Below are 22,711 nucleotides of genomic sequence, written 5' to 3' on the forward strand. Positions count from 1 at the left end.
GTGGTAAGACTGAGCCACTCTGAGACGCTATGATCTAAACCCAGTGTTTCCCAAACAGTGTGCCTCCAGCTGTTGCAAAACTACAATTCCCAGCATGACCGGACAGCCGTTGGCTGTCCGGGCATGCTGGGAGTTGTAGTTTTGAAACATCTGGAGGGCCACAGTTTGAGCCCACTGTACTAGAAGAAAAAAGGTCGGCCAAGAAGAAAGGTTGGCCAAAATTTATACAGCATTAACCCCTGTGACATTAATTTCTAGGAAGAACAAGAGAAAGCTCGGAACCTGGAGAACTTCCTGCTACAAGAAGAAGAAAAGCGACAGATGGACGAGATCTTGAGACTGGAAAAAGAGATCGAGAAACTGCATCACCAGCAGAAGCTGGATGGAGTCTCCATCACCTGTGTGGATACCCGTAATGAACTTACGCGACAGCGGGAGGAGCAGATCCATAAACTGGAGAAGGAAGCCTCCCGTGTGGCTCAAGAGTTCTTGGAGCTGTTGGACTTTGGGAACTTGGAGGAGAGCGCCAACAGCTTGGAGAATGGAATCGACGGCACCTTGAATGTGGACGGCAGTTTGGTGGCACCTTTGGCGGAAGAGGAGGTAGATGAAGGGTTTCATGCAGATGATGAGTTGTTACCGCCTCCACCCCCAATGTTGTTATTGGATGATGAAGATATTGACGAGGATCTTAAGACCTGCGAGAGCTTCTCGGAGAACGGAACCTACACGCAAATTCCTGGTACCTCCACTGACTCTCAGGTGTCTCCTCTAGGACCTCTATCTACTCAAGACGTATACAGCGGCCTCTCCGATAAATCTGAGAGCATTTATCAATGTCTGTCAGATGTCCAGAGTAACAGCGAGGAGGCCCAGGAGCCCATCTACAGCTACCCACCCGATGTGGAGTCGGACTATGACCACGAGGAGTTTGACGAAGGTCCCCCAGGTTCTACCGATGCCAGGAACTCAAGCGACGGCCACTTAACGGATGAAGAGATCCCTCGTATCTCCAAACCGGGCAGCTACGGGTCACAGTGTGGGAGTTTGGATTCGGTGAGTAGTCTAGGCCCACTGACAGGTTGTCATCAGGGCCGGCTCTGCCTATAGGCAAAATAGGCAGCCGCCTAGAGCACCCACTTGATGGGGGGGGGCGCCGCTCTGCCTGCTGCAAGAAAGTTAGATATCCAGTATCCGAACCACTCGCTCAGCCAGCAGCATGAGGAGAAGGTTTGTTACAGTATGTCACCCTAGATGCGTTCCAAGTGATCAGTCTAGGTGGATGTCCTGCTCCAATTTAGATAATACGTGCACGGAGAAAAACACATTGACACAGGACTGAGTCAAAATGGTTCTCTGGTTTATTGTATTATGTACACACAAGATATATCCTTCAGTAAGGTTAGCAGACTACTTCACGTAAGCATTGCATCATATTTCTGTGCCAAAAGGGGATGGTCACACAGGGCGTAGTACAGGATCCAACCACCATCTTAGAAAAATGATCTTCATTTTGTATCTATTATCCATAACAGTTGTAAGGTGAGGTGGGCCACTGTGCAGAGTCAAGAGGGCAGCAAATTGGCTTTTGCCTAGGGTGACAAAAATCCTTGCACCAGCCCTGGTTGCCATTGTCCTCCCGTGTTACTATTAGCAGAAGCTTGTCCATTTGGGGACACGTCGTGGGTTGGTATGTGGACGGGTCCTGGCACGGACTTGCTATATTGACTTTTCTGAGCTCATCTGTTTTAGTGGCCGCAGAAAAGGTTCTGATTGTTTTCTGTGTTCAGACTTTTAGTGTTTTGCTTGAGCCTCAGCAGGAAGTGTTTGTGCTGATCTTACAGAACGCTTCTAAAAGGCTCTTGACGTTTACTTAACATTTTCTCTTGTAGTTCTTGGACAGTGATGAAGAAGCGGACAGCCATATTGACACCGATGAAGAACTGATGACCTCGCGCGTCACTCTGTTCAATGGAGGAGGCCCTCCCTATTTTCACAGTTACCTGTATATGAAAGGTGGGAGATGTAATCTACTTGACTATCTCTTGTTAAAGGGGTACTCCATTGGAAAACATTTTTTTTTTTATCAATTGGTGCCAGAAAGTTAAACAGATTTGTAAATTACTTCTATTATAAAATCTTAATCCTTCCAGTACTAATCAGCTGCTGTATGATCCACAGGAAGTTCTTTTCTTTTTTAATTTCCTTTCTGCTCGACCACAGTTCTCTCTGCTGACACCTCTGTTCATGTCAGGAACTGTCCAGAACGGGATAGGTTTTCTATGGGGATTTGTTCCTACTCTGGACAGAGGTGTCAGAAGAGAGCACTGTGGTCAGACAGAAAGGAAATTCAAAAAGAAAAGAACTTCCTGTGGACCATACAGCAGCTGATAAGTACTGGAATGATTAAGATTTTTTAATAGAAGTAATTTACAAATCTGTTTAACTTTCTGGCACCAGTTGATTAAAAAAAAAAAAAAAAAAAAAATGTTTTCCAGTGGAGTACCCCTTTAAGATAACATTGCCTTTTTATTAGAAGGTTCTTCTGGACTTAGGGGACTCTTGGGGAACCCTAAAGGTGGCATATCCATTAAATGTGTTTTTAACATGTCTATGGTCCTGGTTTTCCCCTGATGCAGATGTCAGAGAAAGAAATGTCGGGCATGTTGGGCTTCGTGGCATCTAAGTGATAAGAGAGCACCTCTTAAATGCCATAATCTAACCCAGTGTTTTCCAAGCAGTGAAGGCTGTCCAGGCATGCTGGGAGTTGTAGTTTTGCAACAGCTGGAGGCACACTGCTTGGAAAACACTGGGTTTAGATCATAGCAGCTTAGAGTGGCTCAGTCCTACCACTTATATGCCATGATTGCTTATTGACTGTGGAATCTAAGGGGCTAAATGGCTGGGATTGGAGTTATCTTCAATTCTAACCACAGCTGGCGGACGTCAGCTGTACAAGGCTACGTTCACATCACATTTTCCCCATATGTTCAGGGTATATGTCAGCGTTGGTGTCATTGGGTTAGATCAGTGTTTCCAACCATTGCAAAATTGGGCATGCCTGGCAACTGGGTTGTCTTGGCATGCTGGGGTGGTAGTTATGCAACAGCTGGAGGTCCAAAGTTTGGAGACCGCTGCATTAGCAAGTGTTCAGTTTCCCTATAGCACCCCCTCATGAGAAAATAGGCACAGTTCTCATTGAAATCAATTTGCTTGTCCTTTTAATGTAAAGGCCCTTTTACACAGGCCGAATATTGGGCAAATGGGACAATACACCTGAGACCTCCAGAAACATAGGAATTAAGTCCTGGGAACTCGGCGAAGATTGCCACTCAAGGTCTGGTCCTGCAGGACTCCTGCTAATGGGTTCATAATGTAAAAAAAGTGCAGGAACTCCATTCCCATGCGTTCCTACGGGACTTGAGCCCTGCAGAAACATTTACATTTATCGGTATGAACAATGTCAATGATGCTTTTTGGGAGTGGTCCCCAACCCAGTCCTCCAGGGCCACCATCATTCTAGGTTTTTCAATTACTCCAAATTAGAAGGGAAAAATGTAATCCAGGACCTTGTGGACTTTGTTGGGGACCTCTGCTTTGTAGGATTTACTAGAAGTGCATCTTTAAAGGGGTACTCCACCCCTAGACATCTTATCCCCTATCCAAAGATAAGATGTCTGATCACAGGGGTCCAGCCGCTGGGAACCCCCGCGATCTCTGCTGCGGCACGGTCATCCGTGCCTGATGACTAGCGATGTGGCGCCGGCGTCAAGGCCACGCCCCCTTGTGAAGCCATGCCCTCCCCCTCAATGCAAGTCTATGGGAGGGGGCGTGACGTCCGTCAACCCCATTCCAAAGACTTGAATTGAGGGGGCGTGGCCGTGACGGGTCACCATAATAATTGTGGATAATATCAGTCTTGTCTATATCTCCCCGTCCCTCCAGCCGGTGGCCTTATGAACATGTGGAGACGTCGGTGGTGCGTCCTCAAAGACGAAACCTTCATGTGGTTCCGGACTAAGCAGGAGGCTCTGAAGTCGGGCTGGCTGTATAAGAAGGGCGGCGGGATGTCCACGTTGTCTCGGCGCAACTGGAAACGTCGCTGGTTTGTGCTAAGAGAGTCCAAGCTCATGTACTTCGAGAACGATAGTGAAGAACGTCTAAGAGGGACCATCGATGTCCGCACCGCCAAGTGAGTGCCAGCACCACCGGAGGTATACATTACCCTATGTTATGTGTTTTCTCACTCACTCTGCGCTGTCTCATTCAGAGCCATCATTGATATTCACGAGAAGGAGAACGCTCTGGATATCGTTACTGGGGAGCGAACGTATCACATTGTGGCCGAGACCCCTGAAGATGCCAGGTAAATGCCACGTTACATTATTCTCTTATATATAATATACACTATAGTGAACACAGTCATAAGAAAAAATTGTAGCCAGCTCACCGCTTATGTTGGCTTTAATCCAGGCACTCAATGTATAATCTGGAAGCCAGGATGATGCCGAGCCGTTTCCTCGGTACAATACAATGCAAAAGGATCCCAAAAAAGGAAGGGGGGGAGGGGGGGGTGAGGGTATTCAGCTCCCAGAAAAAAAAACATTTTAAAAGTCCAAAATTTTATTAATCCATTTGAAAAGAAGCATGAAAGTCCGAAACGCGTCGGAGTTGTGATTTTATTTCACTGGGTGTTTTCTTTCATGCTTCTTTTCAAATGGATTAATAAAATTTGGGACTTTAAAAAAAAAAAATTCTGGGTGCTGGATTACCCCCCCCCCCCTTCCTTTTTTGGGATCCTTTTGCATTATACACTATAGTACACAAAATATGGCTCGTAGTGCTACACGTATACACTTTAGGTAATTATGGTTTGAGCACATGACTGGTTATAACCTGTGGTTAAAGGGGTACTCCAGTGGAAAACATTATTATTAATTTTTTTTTAAATCAACCGGTGCCAGAAAGTTAAACAGATTTGTAAACTACTTCTATTAAAAATCTTAATCCTTCCAGTACTTATCAGCTGCTGTATGCTCCACACCTTTTCTGTCTGACCACACTGTATAAGAAACTGTCCAGATTAGGATCAAATCTCTATAGTAAATCTCTGCTGCTCTGGACAGTTCCTGACATGGACATAGGTGGCAGCAGAGAGCACTGTGGTCAGACTGGAAAGTACTACACAATTTCCTGTGGAGCATACAGCAGCTGATAGGTACTGGAAGGATTAAGATTTTTATATTGAAGAAATTTACAAATCTGTTTAACTTTCTGGTACCAATTGATTAAAAAAAAATATAAAAATTTCACTGGAGTACCCCTTTAAGGGGCAGTAATGTTATAGGGCCCATTGGGCACACTTGTTGTTACATGTTGTGGGTTCCCTTCCGTTACCCTTGGGGAGATTTTTGTGTTGTTTTGTGCAACAGTTGTGTTATGTCTAATCTAAATTTGAAAGCACGGCTCGTGCGTGACTTTACAAGCATTTGCATGCTGCGTGCGACTGCCACCTGCTTGTAACCGAACAGCAATTCAACTAAAACTTTTATTTTACTAATTAAACGCCAAATCACAAGTCACGTGACCCATGTTGCCATTGAGTCGTAGCCTTATAGGATTAGCCCCAATGTCCTATGTCAGCCTATGGAGCACCAGATGCAACGCATCCAGGATGGATCAATGAACCTAACCTGCCTCACTGCTGAGAGTTTGCTACAATGTATTAGTTCCAGGTAATCCTAAGGGCGCATTCACACTACACAATGTCTGCCCTAGCAAATTTAGAGTCATTTGGCACTAGAACCGCTTGAGCATCCGCCGTCACAATTGACTCCGATCGGATCACAATGAACATGTTCAGAATTTCCGCACACTGTAGCAGAATCCGGTTGAAAACAATGCACAGAATTTTTTCAGCGTAAGTTTTAAGCGGAATTGAGCTTGTAAATTCCATAGTGTCATTGTAGCCGACTAATACAAGGTATCGGTGACGGGTATATAGGCGCGTTCACACAACAAAATATTCTGTGCAACAGTAATACTGCTTAGAAATGACACTCGGAAATTCAGTCATGTGAATGAGCCCTTAGGCCTGGTTCACATCACAATTTTACCATCCGATTAACAGGCAGTAAAATCGGACAAAATCGGATTACCTGAAATCATATACAATCGTATAAAAAAAAATGTATATTCGATTTAAAAATCGTATCTAAAAATCATACAGATGAAACTTACAAAATTATATATTTGTCAAGGGCAATAAGGTTTATTTAAAGATGCTACTGCGCATGTGTAAAAAGAAATCGTGTGCGATGGATCTGATGAAATCGCAGTCACACGATTCAAAACAATTTACATAGGTCATAATAATAAAAATAAATCGGACACGATTTCGATCCGATTTTGAAAAATCATGGTCAACCACGATTTTACCCCCCGATTTAAAATCGTGCAAAATCGGATGAGGATCAAAACTGATGCATGTGTTGGATGTGATTTCTGAATGGAAGTCAATGGATACGACTTGGCGAGCAGATTTTTACGATTTGAAGGTAAAAAATCGTGAGCAAAAGTAGGATGGTAAAATGCACCCTTAGTATTCAGCCGACTGATACATTTTTACCTTCATTAATCCCTCGTAGCAAATGACCGGAACTAGGGAAAGCTTGGTGCTGATGTTTGGCCTAAAGGGATTTTCTTGACTAATACGTTGTAACAAAACTTCAGCTTTAAAGGGGTACCCCTGGTGAAATATATTTTTTTATTTTATTTTTTTTTTATTTATTTATTTTTTTTTTTTTTTTTTATGAACTGGTGCTAGAAAGTTAAACAGACTTGTAAATTACTTCTATATAAAAATCTTAATCCTTCCAGTACTTATCAGCTGCTGTTTGCTCCACAGGAAGTTGTGAAGTTCTTTCCAGTCTGACCACAGTGCTCTCTGCAGACACCTCTGTACGTGTCAGGAACTGTCCAGAGTAAAAGCAAATCCCCATAGCAAACCTCTCCTGGTCAGACTGGAAGGAACTACACAACTTCCTCTGGAGCATACAGCAGCTGATAAATACTAAAAGGATTAAAGGGGTATTCCAGGAAAAAACTTTTTTTTTTATTTTTTTATATCAACTGGCTCCAGAAAGTTAAACAGATTTGTAAATGACTTCTATTAAAAAATCTTAATCCTTCCAATAATTATCAGCTGCTGAAGTTGAGTTATTTTTTTCTGTCTAGCAGCATTGCTCTCTGCTGACATCTCTGCTTGTCTCGGAAACTGCACAGAGTTGAAGAGGTTTGCTATGGGGATTTGCTTCTACTCTGGACAGTTCCCGAGACAGGTGTCATCAGAGACCACTTAGACAGAAAAGAACAACTCAACTTCAGCAGCTCATAAGTACTGAAAGTATTAAGATTTTTTAATAGAAGTAATTTACAAATCTGTTTAACTTTCTGGAGTCAGTTGAGATATATATATATATATATATATATATATATATATATATATATATATACACATACATGTTTTTTTCCTGGATATCCCCTTTAAGATTTTTAACTAGAAGTAATTTACAAATCTGTAGAACTTTCTGGTACCCCTTTTAAGACATATTTGTTAGCATTCACTGACAGCAGGTAGATGTCTTAAAGTGTGTGACTTGTGTTTCCTAATCAGGGTGCCTCCAGCTGTTGCAAAACTACAACTCCCAGCATGCCCGGACAGCCTTTGGCTGTCCGGGCATGCTGGGAGTTGTAGTTTTGCAACAGCTGGATGCACTCTGTTTGGGAAACACTGCAGTAGACAACTCATTTAGTCTCCTATGTGTGACTTATCGTGGTCAGGATGACTAACCGTATCGTCCTCTCTCCTGGCAGCGGCTGGTTCAATGTCCTGAGCAGAGTTCACAGCGCGACCTCTCAACAGCTGCGAGACATGAGGGATGAACAAGCTAACCCCAAGAATGCTGTGGTAAGTGGCTGTGTGAGAGTCACTCACTGTTCCCAGGAGTCTCGATTCCTCCAGGTCTCCTGCAGAGCGTCCGGCATTGTCTGAGGAATCTGCCCGGTCACTCATCGTCTCCTCCGTCCTATCCATTTCTTCTCTCTGTCTTCCGCAGGGAACCCTGGATGTGGGGCTTATTGATTCTGTCTGCGCCTCCGACTGTCCTGATAGGTAAGGAGAGCTCCTTCATTTTTCCTTAAAGGGGTACTCCTGGGATTTTTTTTTTTATAATCAACTGGTGCCAGAACATTAAACAGATTTGTAAATTAATTCTATTTAAAAATCGTAATCCTTCCAGTACTTATCAGCTGCTGTATGCTCCACAGAAAGTTTTTTTTTTTTTTTCATTTCCTTTGTCTAACCCACAGTGCTCTCTGCTGACACCTTTGTCCATGTCAGGAACTCTCCAGAGTAGGAGCAAATCCCCATAGCTAACCTATCCTGCTCCAAACAGTTCCTGAGTTGGACAGAGGTGTCAGCAGAGAGCACTGTGGTCAGACTGGAAAGAACTTCCTGTGGAGCATACAGCAGCTAAGTGCTGGAAGGATTAAGAATTTTCAATAGAAGTAATTTACAAATCTGTTTAACTTTCTGGGACCAGTTGATTTAAAAAACAATGTTTTCCAGTGGAGTACCCCTTTAAGATTCTTTTGTTCTTCAGCCTTTGAGCCTAGGATGATAAGTTCTAATACTGTGTAATTTGCTGCTATTACCTCTTGCTTTATTCCATTTTCATGCACAAGACCAACATCTGGATGTGCTGTAGTGCGAGTCTTTTTACTTTACTATTTTCTCTGACCTTTCCCAGCATGTCATGTGGCCAGAGACAATATGTCATCAATCACATGATCTCCAGGGGGCAGGGCTATGCTGCAGTGGGTGGGTGGATAGTAGGGTAAGAGGGATTCACCCTGAAGTACTGCTATCCGCCCAGTGAACTAAATACTACACCCTGTCTGTGGTGTGGTAGGCACACTATTTTGGGCAGGCCTACAGGCCTTCGCTTGGTTATGGCTGCCATTGCAACACCATGGCACCCTGCGGTTGAGTAACTGAGGGTCAGGGTCGCTTCTCGGCCTTTTGGCTAAGATCAAGTGTAGTATCTGTTCTTATCAGTTTCATGCCGGTGGTCTCCACAGCACCGGTGTGGAGCTGGTGGGGGATGGGTGCTGCATGGAGGGGGCAGGTGTACCAGGGCGATCCGGGGCTGGTTTTGAGGAATCCGCTCTATGGCTGCCATGATGTGACCCGTTTCCCTCCGGGTCTCGCCATGAGGTTGAGAGGGTCTAGAGCCGAGGTACTTTAGTGCTTTGGGGAGTGGTGACCCCGAGGTGCCGAAACTCACTGAGAGCATTGGCTCACTGAGTGGAAGCACGGGCACCATGATCTCTTCACCTTGTGGCACTCACCTCTTGATTCCCGGTCTTCTGGCTAGGATCAGAGACATTTTTATAGATCCGTCCGGATGTCCGGGCAGTATATCTGCACACATTCACTTATTTATTTTTGTCACTGTGTCACTTTTTGCGTGTTGTGTGTCCCTCTTAGTGGTCTAGGGGAGGTGTGGCCATTTGGTTCTGCACCTCCCTGCAAAAACCCCGGGTACATCTGCATGGGCAGGGTACGGACCGTTATCGGCTCTGCGGGCAGATACCTTGGCTAACGCCAAGGGGGATGCTAGGAGAATTTGTGGCCCCTTCGTAGCTTCGGCGAAAAGCGACATCGAATCTGGAACCTTTTAGGTACCTTTTGGTCTGGAGGAGAAGGGTAAGGTTTGTTGGGGGCCTCTCTCCTGTCGGAGAAGGGCTTGCGATAGACCGCATCCTTTGTGCACGTTTTTTTTTTTTTTTTTATGTGTAACACGTTTGCACTTTTTCTTACACTTTGGGTGATTCGAGAGCACGCTCCTTGGCTCTTAGATGTTGTCTCTAGCTGTTGCAAAACTGCAAGTTGGGAGAAACACTGGCTTAGAACATGGCATCTAAGAGGTTAGACAGAGAGGATGCTATGCTGTGTATTGACTGTGGCATCTAAGGGGGCTAAATATCTGGGATTGGAGTGGCCGATCCTGGCCACTGGCCCTCTTGGGTTGGCTCCATAAAGAAGTCCAGAGCAGCAACAAAATGGCGTCTCTCAAATGAAATCGCCGATCCTGGCCACTGCTGGCTGCAGTCAGCTGTACAAGGCTACGTTCACATCACATTTTCCGCCATATGTTCGGGGTATGTGTCCTTTGACAGAGAGCCATTGGGTTAGTTCAGTGCTTCCCAACCAGCGTGCCTCCAAGTGTTGCAAAACCGGGCTGTCCGGGCATGCTTGGAGCTTTAGTTTTGCAACAGCTGCAGGTACACTAGTAGGGAAACACTGGGTTTGATCATGGCATCAAAGGTCTCTGTCTTAACTCTTTCATGCCATGAGCACTTGTTGACTGTAGCATCTAGGGGGCTAAATGGCTGGGATTGGAGTTATCTCTGATCCTGGCCACTCAGTTGTACGAGGCTACATTTACATGATATTTCCCCCCCCCCCCGTATATTCGAGGTATTTGTCAGGATCCTTTGCTGCTTAACCACTTCATCATCCCATACTACAAGGATTACTAGGGGTTAACCCATAAAGCACTCTAGACCTCTTAGGGAGTTTCCATTCAACCCCATAGACTACTATAAGTACTTTAAAATACAGTATGTAAAAATGTTCAGTACTCAGTTTGTCCTATTCTTCATTCTATTCATCAGTAATGTCACTTTATTACAGACCAAATTCCTTTGTGATCATTACCGCCAACCGGGTCATCCACTGCAACACGGATATCCCTGAGGAGATGCACCACTGGATCTCCCTGCTGCAGAAACCCCGAGGAGAAGCCAAGGTGGACGGACAGGAGTTTCTCGTAAGAGGTAAAATAATCGGAAAAGTACATTATATAGTTTGTGAGCTGCAAAAAAAAAAGATTATACGAATCTCTGTCCCCATGACAATACTTCCTGTTCAGCTTAATTATGTACCAAAGGCACTCGGCCTCACAGATAACCATCGGATTTCTAATTTAATTTTCTTTAGGAAATTAAAAGCTAGATTCTGATTGGTTGGTGTGAGGGCCTGTGACGACACTGGCAGGAAATGTAGGCATGAGGATACAGGAATTGAAGATACACTATTTAAAAAAATAAAAATAAAATATATATAGGCAAAGAGGTTCTGCAGCACTCCAAGTTTGTTCAAAAACGGTGATATATTATCCCATGGTAAAGTGATACAACGTTTCACCGGTCTCTCACCGGCTTTTTCAAGCATAGCCGGCGTGAGACCGGTGAAACGTTGTATCACTTTTTATCGTGGGATAATAAGTCACCGTTTTTGAACAAACTTGGAGTGCTGCAGAACCTCTTTGCCTACATTCAACAAGACTGACCGGGACTGTACTGACTGCACCTACCACACCACAAAATAGATATATATATCTCAAATTCTATAAATATAGATTTTTTTTCAATGTGTGTATGTTTTTAGCATTACTAAAATTAGAGTTTAGGGATGTCCCGATAGACTGCCGGTACATTTTACTGATCAGGTTACTCTCAGGCTGCCAAGATTGCCCAGGACTTTTAAACATCATAGTAAGCGAGAGGGTGGGGGGGGGGGGAGGGGGGGGGAAGAGACATCAGTGCAGGGGCAAGGAGAGGGCATGGCAGCACTGCTGTAGTGAGGAGTGCAGGGAGGACAAGCAGCCTATCACTGTTGGGGCTCTAGGACGCTGGTAAAGCTGGGTGGCACGCATTATGCATGCCACCAAACTTTGCCAGTCTCCTGAAGAGCTCAAATATAAGGCTACTTTTCCAGACAGATATTCTTTTCAGGAAACTGGGAAAACTGTAAAGGCAGTATACAGTGCAGAGCTCATGGTACGTCCCCAGTTGTTCCATTTTGGTGAAGCAGCCATATTGGAGACATGAAGAGAAGTAACAGATGTCACTCAGCTGCTGTATTTCCTGGATCGGCATTGATTTGATTATTGACAGGATGAGTACCCGGCGTTCCTGGTCTTCTGGGAGATGAAAAGCAACACAATGATCTATAACAGCGGTCTTCAAACTGTGGCCCTCCAGATGTTGCAGAGCTACAACTCCCAGCATGCCCGGACAGCCAACGGCTGTCCGGGCATGCTGGGAATTGTAGTTTTGCAACATCTGGAGGGCCACAGTTTGAAGACCACTGATCTATAAATAACAGATGTTGGTTTTCCTCTTCCACATGGTTTAGGTAGGAAGATGGGCAATGTCTGATACTCGGCTAGAAATACATAAAATATAATCAGCTGATCTGCGTTCCCGGCTTTGTTCACTGCTCGTATTCCTGCCCTCCTAGGTTGGCTCCATAAAGAAGTCCAGAGCAGCAACAAAATGGCGTCTCTCAAATTAAAACGTCGCTGGTTTGTGCTGACCCGAAACGCTCTAGATTACTACAAGTCCTCCGAGCGAATGGCGTCCAAACTGGGCACCCTGGTCCTGAACAGCCTGTGCTCTGTGGTGCAGCCGGATGAGAAGACGCACACGGAAACAGGTGAGGGAACCGGATAGACGCAGGGAAGAGCCATGATTGTCCTCCCTGTACTGAGACCTCTCTAACCTTCTTATCTGTAGGATACTGGAATATTGTCGTGTATGGGAGGAAACATTCCTATAGATTGTATACAAAGCTGCTAAATGAGGCCATGAGGTGGGCGAACGCCATCCAGGGAGTGATTGACAGCAAAGCCCCCATAGAGACTCCCACCCAGCAACTCATCCGGGACATCAAGGTAAATGCTAAGTATAAGGTTATATTTCTGGAGTATAATACAGGATGTAACTCAGGATCAGTACAGGATAAGTAATGTAATGTATGTACACAGTGACCTCACCAGCAGAATAGTGAGTACAGCTCTAGAGAATAATACAGGATATAACTCAGGATCAGTACAGGATAAGTAATTTAATGTATATACAAAGTGACCTCACCAGCAGAATAGTGAGTACAGTTCTGGAGCATAATACAGGATATAACTCAGGATCAGTACAGGATAAGTAATGTAATGTATGTACACAGTGACCTTACCAGCAGAATAGTGAGTACAGCTCTGGAGTATAATACAGGATATAACTCAGGATCAGTACAGGATAAGTAATGTAATGTATGTACACAGTGACCCCACCAGCAGAATAGTGAGTACAGCTCTGGAGTATAATACAGGATGTAACTCAGGATCAGTACAGGATAAGTAATGTAATGTATGTACACAGTGACCCCACCAGCAGAATAGTGAGTACAGTTCTGGAGTATAATACAGGATATAACTCAGGATCAGTACAGGATAAGTAATGTAATGTATGTACACAGTGACCCCACCAGCAGAATAGTGAGTACAGCTCTAGAGTATAATACAAGATATAACTCAGGATCAGTACAGGATAAGTAATGTAAAGTATGTACACAGTGACCTCACCAGCAGAATAGTGAGTACAGCTCTGGAGTATAATACAGGATATAACTCAGGATCAGTACAGGATAAGTAATGTAATGTATGTACACAGTGACCTCACCAGCAGAATAGTGAGTACAGCTCTGGGGTATAATACAGGTTATAACTCGGGATCAGTACAGGATAAGTAATGTAAAGTATGTACACAGTGACCTCACCAGCAGAATAGTGAGTACAGCTCTGGAGTATAATACAAGATATAACTCAGGATCAGTACAGGATAAGTAATGTAATGTATGTACACAGTGACCTCACCAGCAGAATAGTGAGTACAGCTCTGGGGTATAATACAGGATATAACTCAGGATCAGTACAGGATAAGAAGTAATTAAATATATTAACAAAGTTACTCAGGTTTTTATGTAACACTGCATGTAAATGGTCAAATAGTGCTGAAAGTTTCATTTAGCATTTTATTCTCCCAATTTTCACTGTACATTTGTCAAAAATGTCTTTGAATCGTGTTGTAACATATTAATAATATTCTGTATCTCAATGTAATTCTTTGATCCTGTTTCTGTAATTGGTGTTATACTGTCACCAAGTGGTCAAAAACAAGTACTGCCGGCAGCTTTACTGTACATACTGTTAAATATATTATTTTTGTTATTTTTATTATTATAATTATTTTATATTATTATTATTATTATTATTATTATTATTAGAGCTGAGCGAACTTACAGTAAATTGGCTCCTAGCGAACCTCGCAGCTCGGCTGTTGATTACTTTAGTCTGCATAAATTAGTTCAGCTTTCCAAGGGCTCCAATTGCCTGGAAAAGGTGGGTACAGTCCTAGGAGACCTAAGACTGTCATCCCCAACTTTTCCAGGCAACCAGAGCCCTTGGAAAGCTGAACTAATTTGTGCAGACTAAAGTAATCAAGGGCCGAGCCACGAGCAAATTTACTGTAAGTTCGCTCAACTATAATAAGAATATAAAATAATAACAAAATAATTATAATAATAAAAATAACATAATAAAATAACTAATTATTATTAATAATAATAATTTTATTATTATTAATATTATTATTATTAGCACCTAAAACCTCTTTTAGAAATCAGCATCACCCTCAGTGATATACCATTAGAGATGAGCGAACTTACAGTAAATTCGATTCGTCACAAACTTCTCGGCTCGGCAGTTGATGACTTATCCTGCGTAAATGAGTTCAGCTTTCAGGTGCTCCGGTGGGCTGGAAAAGGTGGATACAGTCCTAGGAAAGAGTCTCCTAGGACTGTATCCACCTTTTCCAGCCCACCGGAGCACCTGAAAGCTGAACTAATTTATGCAGGATAAGTCATCAACTGCCGAGCCGAGAAGTTCGTGACGAATCGAATTTACTGTAAGTTCGCTCATCTCTATATACCATGATATATAGTGGGTTGTCTTGTTTCCATTGCTCTGGTGCACACAGGACATGGACCTCCGTCTATTACATCCGTAAACTGTAATAGAACATATGGAGTCATCCATATTGTGAGCAACCCATTTAAATAATACTTATATGCAGCCATTATATATATATATATATATATATATATATATATATATATATATATATATATATATAATGTGTGTGTGTGTATATATATATATGTGTATATATATATATATATATATATATATATATATATATATATAAATTATTTTTTTTTTCTTTTCTTTTTTTTTTTTTTGCGCAACCATCCAAATCCTTCCCTTCATATACCATAAGGTGCTCATTGTCCTATTCTCCCCTTTACCAGGAGAACAGCCTGAACAGTGAAGCTGTGGAGCAGACGTACAGGAGGAACCCAATCTTAAGATATACCCAGCATGCTTTGCACTCGCCACTTCTACCGCTGCCTTACGGGGACATCAACCTCAATCGTATGTATCCTATGTGACGTGCTGGGGGTGGGGAGCTGTCTGCCTGCACTAGATTAATTCAAGGGGATCACAGAAGTTCTGCGCTGGTCCCTAATTTTGGGATACAGTCCTGACATGTCTGTTTTGATAAATACATGTGTTCCCCATGAAAATAACAATGCTGGAAGACTTTTCTTGCAACTTTTGTGTTGAGTTGTTCCTCTGTTATTCTTCCTGGAAATATATAAATATAATTCATATTTGGTTGTTATCATTCACATGCCAGTAGGGTTTGCCCATACCAGGGCTCAAGTCCTGCAGGAACGCATGGGAACGGAGTTCCTGCACTTTTTCCACAGCAGGAACTTCGACTTGACTCCTGGCCTATACACTAGTGTTTCCCAACCAGTGTGTCTCCAGCTGTTTCAAAACTACAACTCCCAGCATGCCCGGACAGCCTTCGGCTGTCCGGGCATGCTGGGAGTTGTAGTTTTGCCTCGGCTGCTTGGGAAACATTGCTGTATCCAGTCTAATCAGTGCAGATTATGTAGTGACCCTCACGCATACAGTATGAAGAAGGGTGCCATGTGCACCTAAAATGCAGACAGTTCCTGACATGGACAGAGGTGGCAGCAGAGACCACTGGAAAGAATACACCTTCCTTTTGAGCATACAGCAGCTGATAAGTACTGGAAGGATTAAGATTATTATATATATTTTTTTGAATAGAAGTAATTTACATATCTGTTTTTAACTTTCTGGCTCCAGTTAATTTGGAGAAGAAAAAAAAAAAAGGCTGCGGAGTACCCCTTTTAAACATTGTTTGAGCCCCACATTGCCCCGTGTAATAAGGGACATGTGGCTGACAAATGACAGAAGTAAAAGGCACCGTGAACCGTCCAGTGATCGATCATGTGGTTTATCTTGGCTTATATTGATCTGTGTAATAGAGTATATAGGCAGCTATCTAGGAGATGGCGCTTGTATCTGGCTGTGTAATACGGCGCCATATCTTAACTCAGAGAGCCGCCGCACTTAAATTAAAAGGTGCAGCAGAGGGGCTCATGAGATCTTTATACAGCCCTATGGCACTTTGTGATCTCCTTTAATTTAGTAGGTTTGTTCTATTAATCCCCAATTGGACATTTATCAGATTACAACAGCGACCTCTAGTGGGTGTATTATATTAGCACCACTTGGTACATAAATTTGCCTTTTTATACTGTATACTTAAAGGGTACCGCTCATCAAAAAAACTTTTGATATATTATAGATTAATGTATGCAGAATAACTTTACAATTGCAGGTTATTAAAAAATATGCTTCTTTCTATTTAATTTTCCACTTTGAAGAAATGACCACTAGGGGTCTCCCTACCAGTCCTGGCAGCAAGCGTTTCAGACTCATGCTGGAGTCCTAAACACTACGAGCTGCCAGTCTGCTTTGTTCACAAAGGAGAACACTCAGAGCTGCCAGCCTGCTTTGTTCACAGCCTGTTTGGCTGTGAACAAAGCAGGCTGGCAGCTCTGAGTGTTTAGGACTCCAGCATGAGTCAGAAATGCTTGCTGACAGGACTGATTGGGAAAAATACAATAGAAAGAAGCATATTTCTCATTAACATGCTATTGGAAAGTTATTCAACATTCATTAATCTAAAATATATCAAACGTTTATTTGATGAGAGGTACCCTTTAAAGGGGTTATTCAGGAAAAAACTTGTGTGTGTGTGTGTGTGTGTGTGTGTGTATGTATGTATATATATATATATATATATATATATGTATATATATATATATCTCAAATGGCTCCAGAAAGTTAAACAGATTTGTAAATTACTTCTATTAAAAATTCTTAATCCTTTCAGTACTTATGAGCTGCTCAAGTTGAGTTGTTCTTTTCTAAGTGTTCTCTGATGACACGTGTCTCGGGAGCTGTCCAGAGTAGAAGCAAATCCCCATAGAAAACCTCTTCTACTCTGTGCAGTTCCCGAAACAAGCAGAGATGTCAGCAGAGAGCACTGTTGACAGACAGAAAACAACAACTCAACTTCAGTAGCTGATAATTAATGGAAAGATTAAGATTTTTTAATAGTAATTTACAAATCTGTTTAACTTTCTGGAGCCAGTTGATCTAAAAAAAAAAAAAAAAAATAAAGTTTTCCTGGAATACCCCTTTAACATCTCTTTGGGCACTTCATGGAATTTTCTGATATAGTAATTGTCTACAGATTTGTTCATATTCACTTTTGTGACACTTTTATATGAATCGAATCCATTATGAGGTGTCCAGAGCTCCTTCACCCATCATTATTATATTTTTTTTTATTGCCTTTGTGTGTGTTGTTTTAGGGGTCAGTGCTGGGTATGTAGTTGCATTGAATATTTATACTTTCATAAATTAATTTGTGATGTAGAGATTATTGTATTTAGGTGTGTGTATGTATATGTGACACAAACTGAAATATTAGGGAACCTTTCTAAAAATACTCTTTGATTCCTATTAAAATATGTGGAAAAAAATGTATATAGACAGCCCTTGGCTGTCTGGGCATGCTGGGAGTTGTAGTTTTGCAACAGCTGGAGGCACCCTGGTTGGGAAACACCAGTCACACACTTTAAGACATCTACCAGCTGTCAGTGAATGCTAACAGATATGTCTTAAAGCTGAAGTTTTGTTACAATGTATTAGTCTAGTTTTGCAACAGCTGGAGGTGCCGCTGGTTGAGAAACACTATTTTAAGCTTTACCTCTGATTTTCTTATAGTGCAAAAGGAGAAAGGTTACACCACACTGCAGGACGAGGCGGTGAGGATCTTCAACTCTCTCCAGGAGATCGAGACCGTCCCTGATCCGGTCCCTATAATCCAGGGCATCCTGCAGACCTGCCAAGACCTGAAACCATTAAGAGATGAAGTTTATTGTCAGCTGATCAAACAGACCAATCACGTCCCGCAGCCAAACAGCCCGACCAACCTGCGCCACTGGCAGCTCCTCACCTGTATGAGCTGCACCTTCCTGCCTGGGCGCGAGATCTTGCGCTACCTTAAATTCCACCTTAAGAGGTAAAGTTTGACCATTTGAATATTGATGTTCCAGCATAACCTGTTACTTTTAGTTATGCTGTTTTTTTTTCTACAGTGCAGTATAGTCTATTAGCGAATAATATAGAGGTTCTTGTGTAGGCCTCATGTTTACTGTACCTGTTTTAGCTGCTGTGGCAGGCATGGGATAGGCTCCATGTTGGATGTGCACAGAATCTCTGAAATGACTTGATAATGCTACCTACGTTTCCCATAAATCCTTTGGCTTTGGGTCTGGTTTTTGATCACTGCAGCTGGACATCTCATCAGACTGCTAGTGCTGGAGGTCACTCGGGTGAACTTATTAGACTCACAAGTGGGTTGGTTCAGTTCACATTATGTGCAGTTTTCATGTGTTATGCAGAATGTACTTCATTTTCTTTCTTTCTTTCTTCCTTTTTTTTTTTTTTTTTACAAAATATTCCTTTTGATACAAGAGTGATTTCACTTATTATGACAATTGAGGTGTTTTCTGAAGATTTGAAGTCTTTAGGCTGGGTTCACACATTGCAATTTTACTACATCCCCCCCCCCCCCCCCCCACACACACACACACACACACACACACTTTTACAGCATTTTAGCAGTTTTTGCAGTATTTTTCCAAAATTTTTGTAATCAAAAGTTTTTACCGTATTTTGCACAATAGCGGTACAAGACTCAATTTTTCTAATGATTTTGGGAAAAATCGCAGTAAAATCAGAAAAAAAAGCTGAGGTGTAGAACTGCTATATATCCTGATCCCATAGAGATAGCTGCAGCAGTATACAGATAGACCTGGAGGGGAGGTGTATAACTACTATATATACTGATCCCATAGAGATAGTAGCAGCAGTATACAGATAGAGCTGGAGGGGAGGTGTATAACTACTATATATCCTGATCCCATAGAGATAGCTGCAGCAGTATACAGATAGACCTGGAGGGGAGGTGTAGAACTACTATATATCCCGATCCCATCGAGATAGCTGCAGTATACATATAGAGCCGGAGGGGAGGTGTATAACTACTGTATAGCCTCATCTCATAGCGATATTGCAGCATAAGCATACAGATAGAGCTGAAGGAGAGGTGTATATCTACTATATATCCTGATCCCATAGAGATAGCAGCAGTATACAGATAGAGCTGAAGGAGAGGTGTATATCTACTATATATCCTGATCCCATAGAGATAGCAGCAGTATACAGATAGAGCTGGGGGGAGGGGTATACCTATTATATATCCTGATCCCATAGATATAGCAGCAGCAGTATACAGATAGAGCAGGAGGGGAGGTGTATAACTACTTAATATCTGGATTCATGATCCAATAGAGCTAGCAGCAGCAGTGTACAGATAGAGCTGAGAGGAGGTATATAACTGCTATATACTGATCCCATAGCGATAGCAGCATTATATAGATAGATCTGGAGGGGAGGTGTATAACTACTATATATACTAATCCCATAGCGATAGCAGCAGTATACAGAGAGAGCTGGAGGGGAGGTGTAGAACTACTATATATATTGATCCCATAGCGATAGCAGCAGTATACAGATAGAGCTGGAGGGGAGGTGTATAACTACTATACATCCTGATCCCATAGAGATAGCCGCAGTATACATATAGAGCTGGAGGGGAGGAGAATAACTACTATACATCCTGATCCCATAGAGATAGCAGCAGCAGTATACAGATAGAGCTGGAGGGGAGGTGTATAACTACTATATATCCTGATCCCGTGGAGATAGCAGCAGCAGTATACAGATAGAGCTGGAGGGGAGGTGTATAACTACTATATATCCTGATCCCATAGAGATAGCAGCAGTATACATATAGAGCTGGAGGGTAGGTGTATAACTACTATACATCCTGATCCCATAGAGATAGCAGCAGTATACATATAGAGCTGGAGGGGAGGTGTATAACTACTATATATCCTGATCCCGTGGAGATAGCAGCAGCAGTATACATATGGAGCTGGAGGGGAGGTGTATAACTACTATACATCCTGATCCCATAGAGCTAGTAGCAGCAGTATACAGTTGGGTCCTCCCTGAGATGCTGACCACTGGGGGGGGGCCTTTCTGCTCTTAGAAGGCTATAATGTTTATGTCCACTTGTACCTATATGTGGATACATATAAGACTTTGCAGTAATATTTAACTGTTTTCCTGACCGATCTTTCTGACCTCTCTTGCAGGATACGGGACAGCTTCCCCGGCTCGGAGGTCGAGCAGTTCGCCCACTTTATTGCTGACGCTCTGAAGAAAACGAAATGCAGGGAGCTGGTTCCATCGCAGGAAGAGATCTCGGCTCTGCTCACCCGCAGCAACATGACCACGTCGGTCTACTGTCATGGCGGAGGCTCCTGTCAGATCAGCATTAATTCTCATACCACCGCTGGAGAGGTACGTTTTGGGGTGGTCATAGGTTGTACGTTGGGTCCTTTTGGGCCCCAACAAGTGTGTCCCCAGCTGTTGCAAAGCTACAACTCCCAGCATGTCCGGACACCCACTTTATTGTTTGATTTTGTTCTATAATGTGCACAGGAATGTTAGTGTAGCTTGTGGTATGATGTAGTATAGGGCAGTGTTTCCCAACCAGTGTGCTTCTAGCTGTTGCAAAACTACAACTCCCAACATGTCCGGAGAGCCAAAAGCTAATAGTAATGTGCAAGGGAATGTTAGTGTAGCATGTGGTATGATGTATAGCGTATGACAGTGTTTTTCAACCAGTGTACCTATCCTGTTGCAAAACTACAACTCCCAGCATGCCCGGACAGCCAAGGGCGATATACTGTTTGATTTAGTTTTATAATGTGTAAAGGAATGTTAGTGTAGCATGTGGTATGACGTATAGTGTAGGGCGGTGTTTCCCAACCAGGGTGCTTCCAGCTGTTGCAAAACTACAACTTCCAGCATGCCTGGACAGCCATTGGCTGTCCGGGCATGCTGGGAGTTGTAGTTTTGCAACAGCTGGTGGCACACTAGTTGGGAAACCTTGATATATAGCACTGACAGAATTTCAAGGGTACCTTATATTTAATTTACTTTTTTTTTTTTTTTCGAATTCAACAAAAAAGTTTATTAAGGTAGATGTGGTGGGTACACCAATACAGGAAATACTTAGCACAATACGGTCTTGTGGACCGAAATATCAGACAGATGGGATGAAAAATAACATGGGTAACAAAAGAACAACAAATACGTTCCAGTGAACAATAGCATATGAGAAAGTTTCTCAAATCTCCCCTATCCCAACAATGCAGGGCGGGGGTTAAAGTCCAGGCAAATAATATACAACAAGTCTAACACGTGGTTGTCGAAATAATCTGAATTACCATGCCAATTGACTTATACCAGAAGAACCTGACTAGGTAAGAAGGGGCCCAGCAGTTAGCAAGGGATCGAGAGTAGGAACAGAATCAGAACGATGTAAATGGAAAGAAGAGGCAACCTTGAAAAAGGGCCTTAGAAGAAGGGAGGAAAAGAATGGAGATACACAAAACATACGGAAGACTAAAGAAAGTGGGGGACACATACAGGACAACAAACAAACATAGAAGACAGCTGAGGCGGGACCACTGGCGACGCACGACGGACAGGCATCCACAGCGAAGCGAAGCACCACACTATCATCCATAGCAGTATTTGGAAATCAACTCAAAAACCGAACAGCAGGGGAGGAGCAAAATTCCGACCACGGGAGCCATGTAGCTCCAAACCTAGTGACTTCGTCAGGGTGAACCGCCAAAAGTTCCTCCATGCGGTGAATTTGGGCAATTTCGCCTATCCAGTCGGCCATAGAGGGGGGGTCCAGGGTTTTCCACTTCCTGGGTATTACAGTCTTTGCTGCCTGGAGAAGGTGACGGGCCAGGGAGTTTTTGTACTTTGATTGCGCCATAGGGAACATATACAACAGAGCTGCCTCTGGGCACCAGGGAATCTGGGCCCCGGTCACCTCCCGGATGACGCGGAAAACCGCGGACCAGAAAGGCTGCAATTTAGGGCATCCCCACCAAACATGGACCATAGTACCCTCGCCAACTCCACATCGCCAACAGGTACTCTGCACAGAAGGGTACCATCGATGCAACACCGCGGGCACCCGGTACCATCGGGACAAGATTTTAAAGCTGGTTTCCTGAAATTTAGTGGCAATCACGGCCTTGTGGGTCAAGTAGAAACACTTAGCCCATTGATCAGGAGTAAACGATTTGGCAAGTTCGGTTTCCCATGCACGACAAAATGTCGGAAGGGACTCCGATCTGGGA

The 22,711-nt window shown here is 43.1% G+C and overlaps 1 protein-coding gene and 1 pseudogene across 1 annotated transcript in view; both read left to right on the forward strand.

Annotated features, from left to right (window-relative positions):
- Positions 1–22,711, forward strand: part of LOC130284930 (unconventional myosin-X-like) — a gene marked incomplete in the record, with an annotated part of 133,323 nt that overhangs the window by 88,866 nt on the left and 21,746 nt on the right. The window contains 12 exon segments of the mRNA XM_056535898.1: positions 259–1,056; positions 1,893–2,016; positions 3,946–4,192; positions 4,271–4,366; positions 7,876–7,969; positions 8,118–8,173; positions 10,760–10,902; positions 12,371–12,565; positions 12,646–12,803; positions 15,272–15,395; positions 18,138–18,435; positions 20,639–20,846. Of these exon segments, the coding sequence (XP_056391873.1) occupies positions 259–1,056; positions 1,893–2,016; positions 3,946–4,192; positions 4,271–4,366; positions 7,876–7,969; positions 8,118–8,173; positions 10,760–10,902; positions 12,371–12,565; positions 12,646–12,803; positions 15,272–15,395; positions 18,138–18,435; positions 20,639–20,846 (2,541 nt within the window).
- Positions 9,067–9,177, forward strand: LOC130289988 (U2 spliceosomal RNA; annotated as a pseudogene).

The sequence above is a fragment of the Hyla sarda genome, chromosome 8 (assembly GCF_029499605.1).
Source record: "Hyla sarda isolate aHylSar1 chromosome 8, aHylSar1.hap1, whole genome shotgun sequence".
Taxonomy (NCBI): Eukaryota; Metazoa; Chordata; class Amphibia; order Anura; family Hylidae; genus Hyla; species Hyla sarda.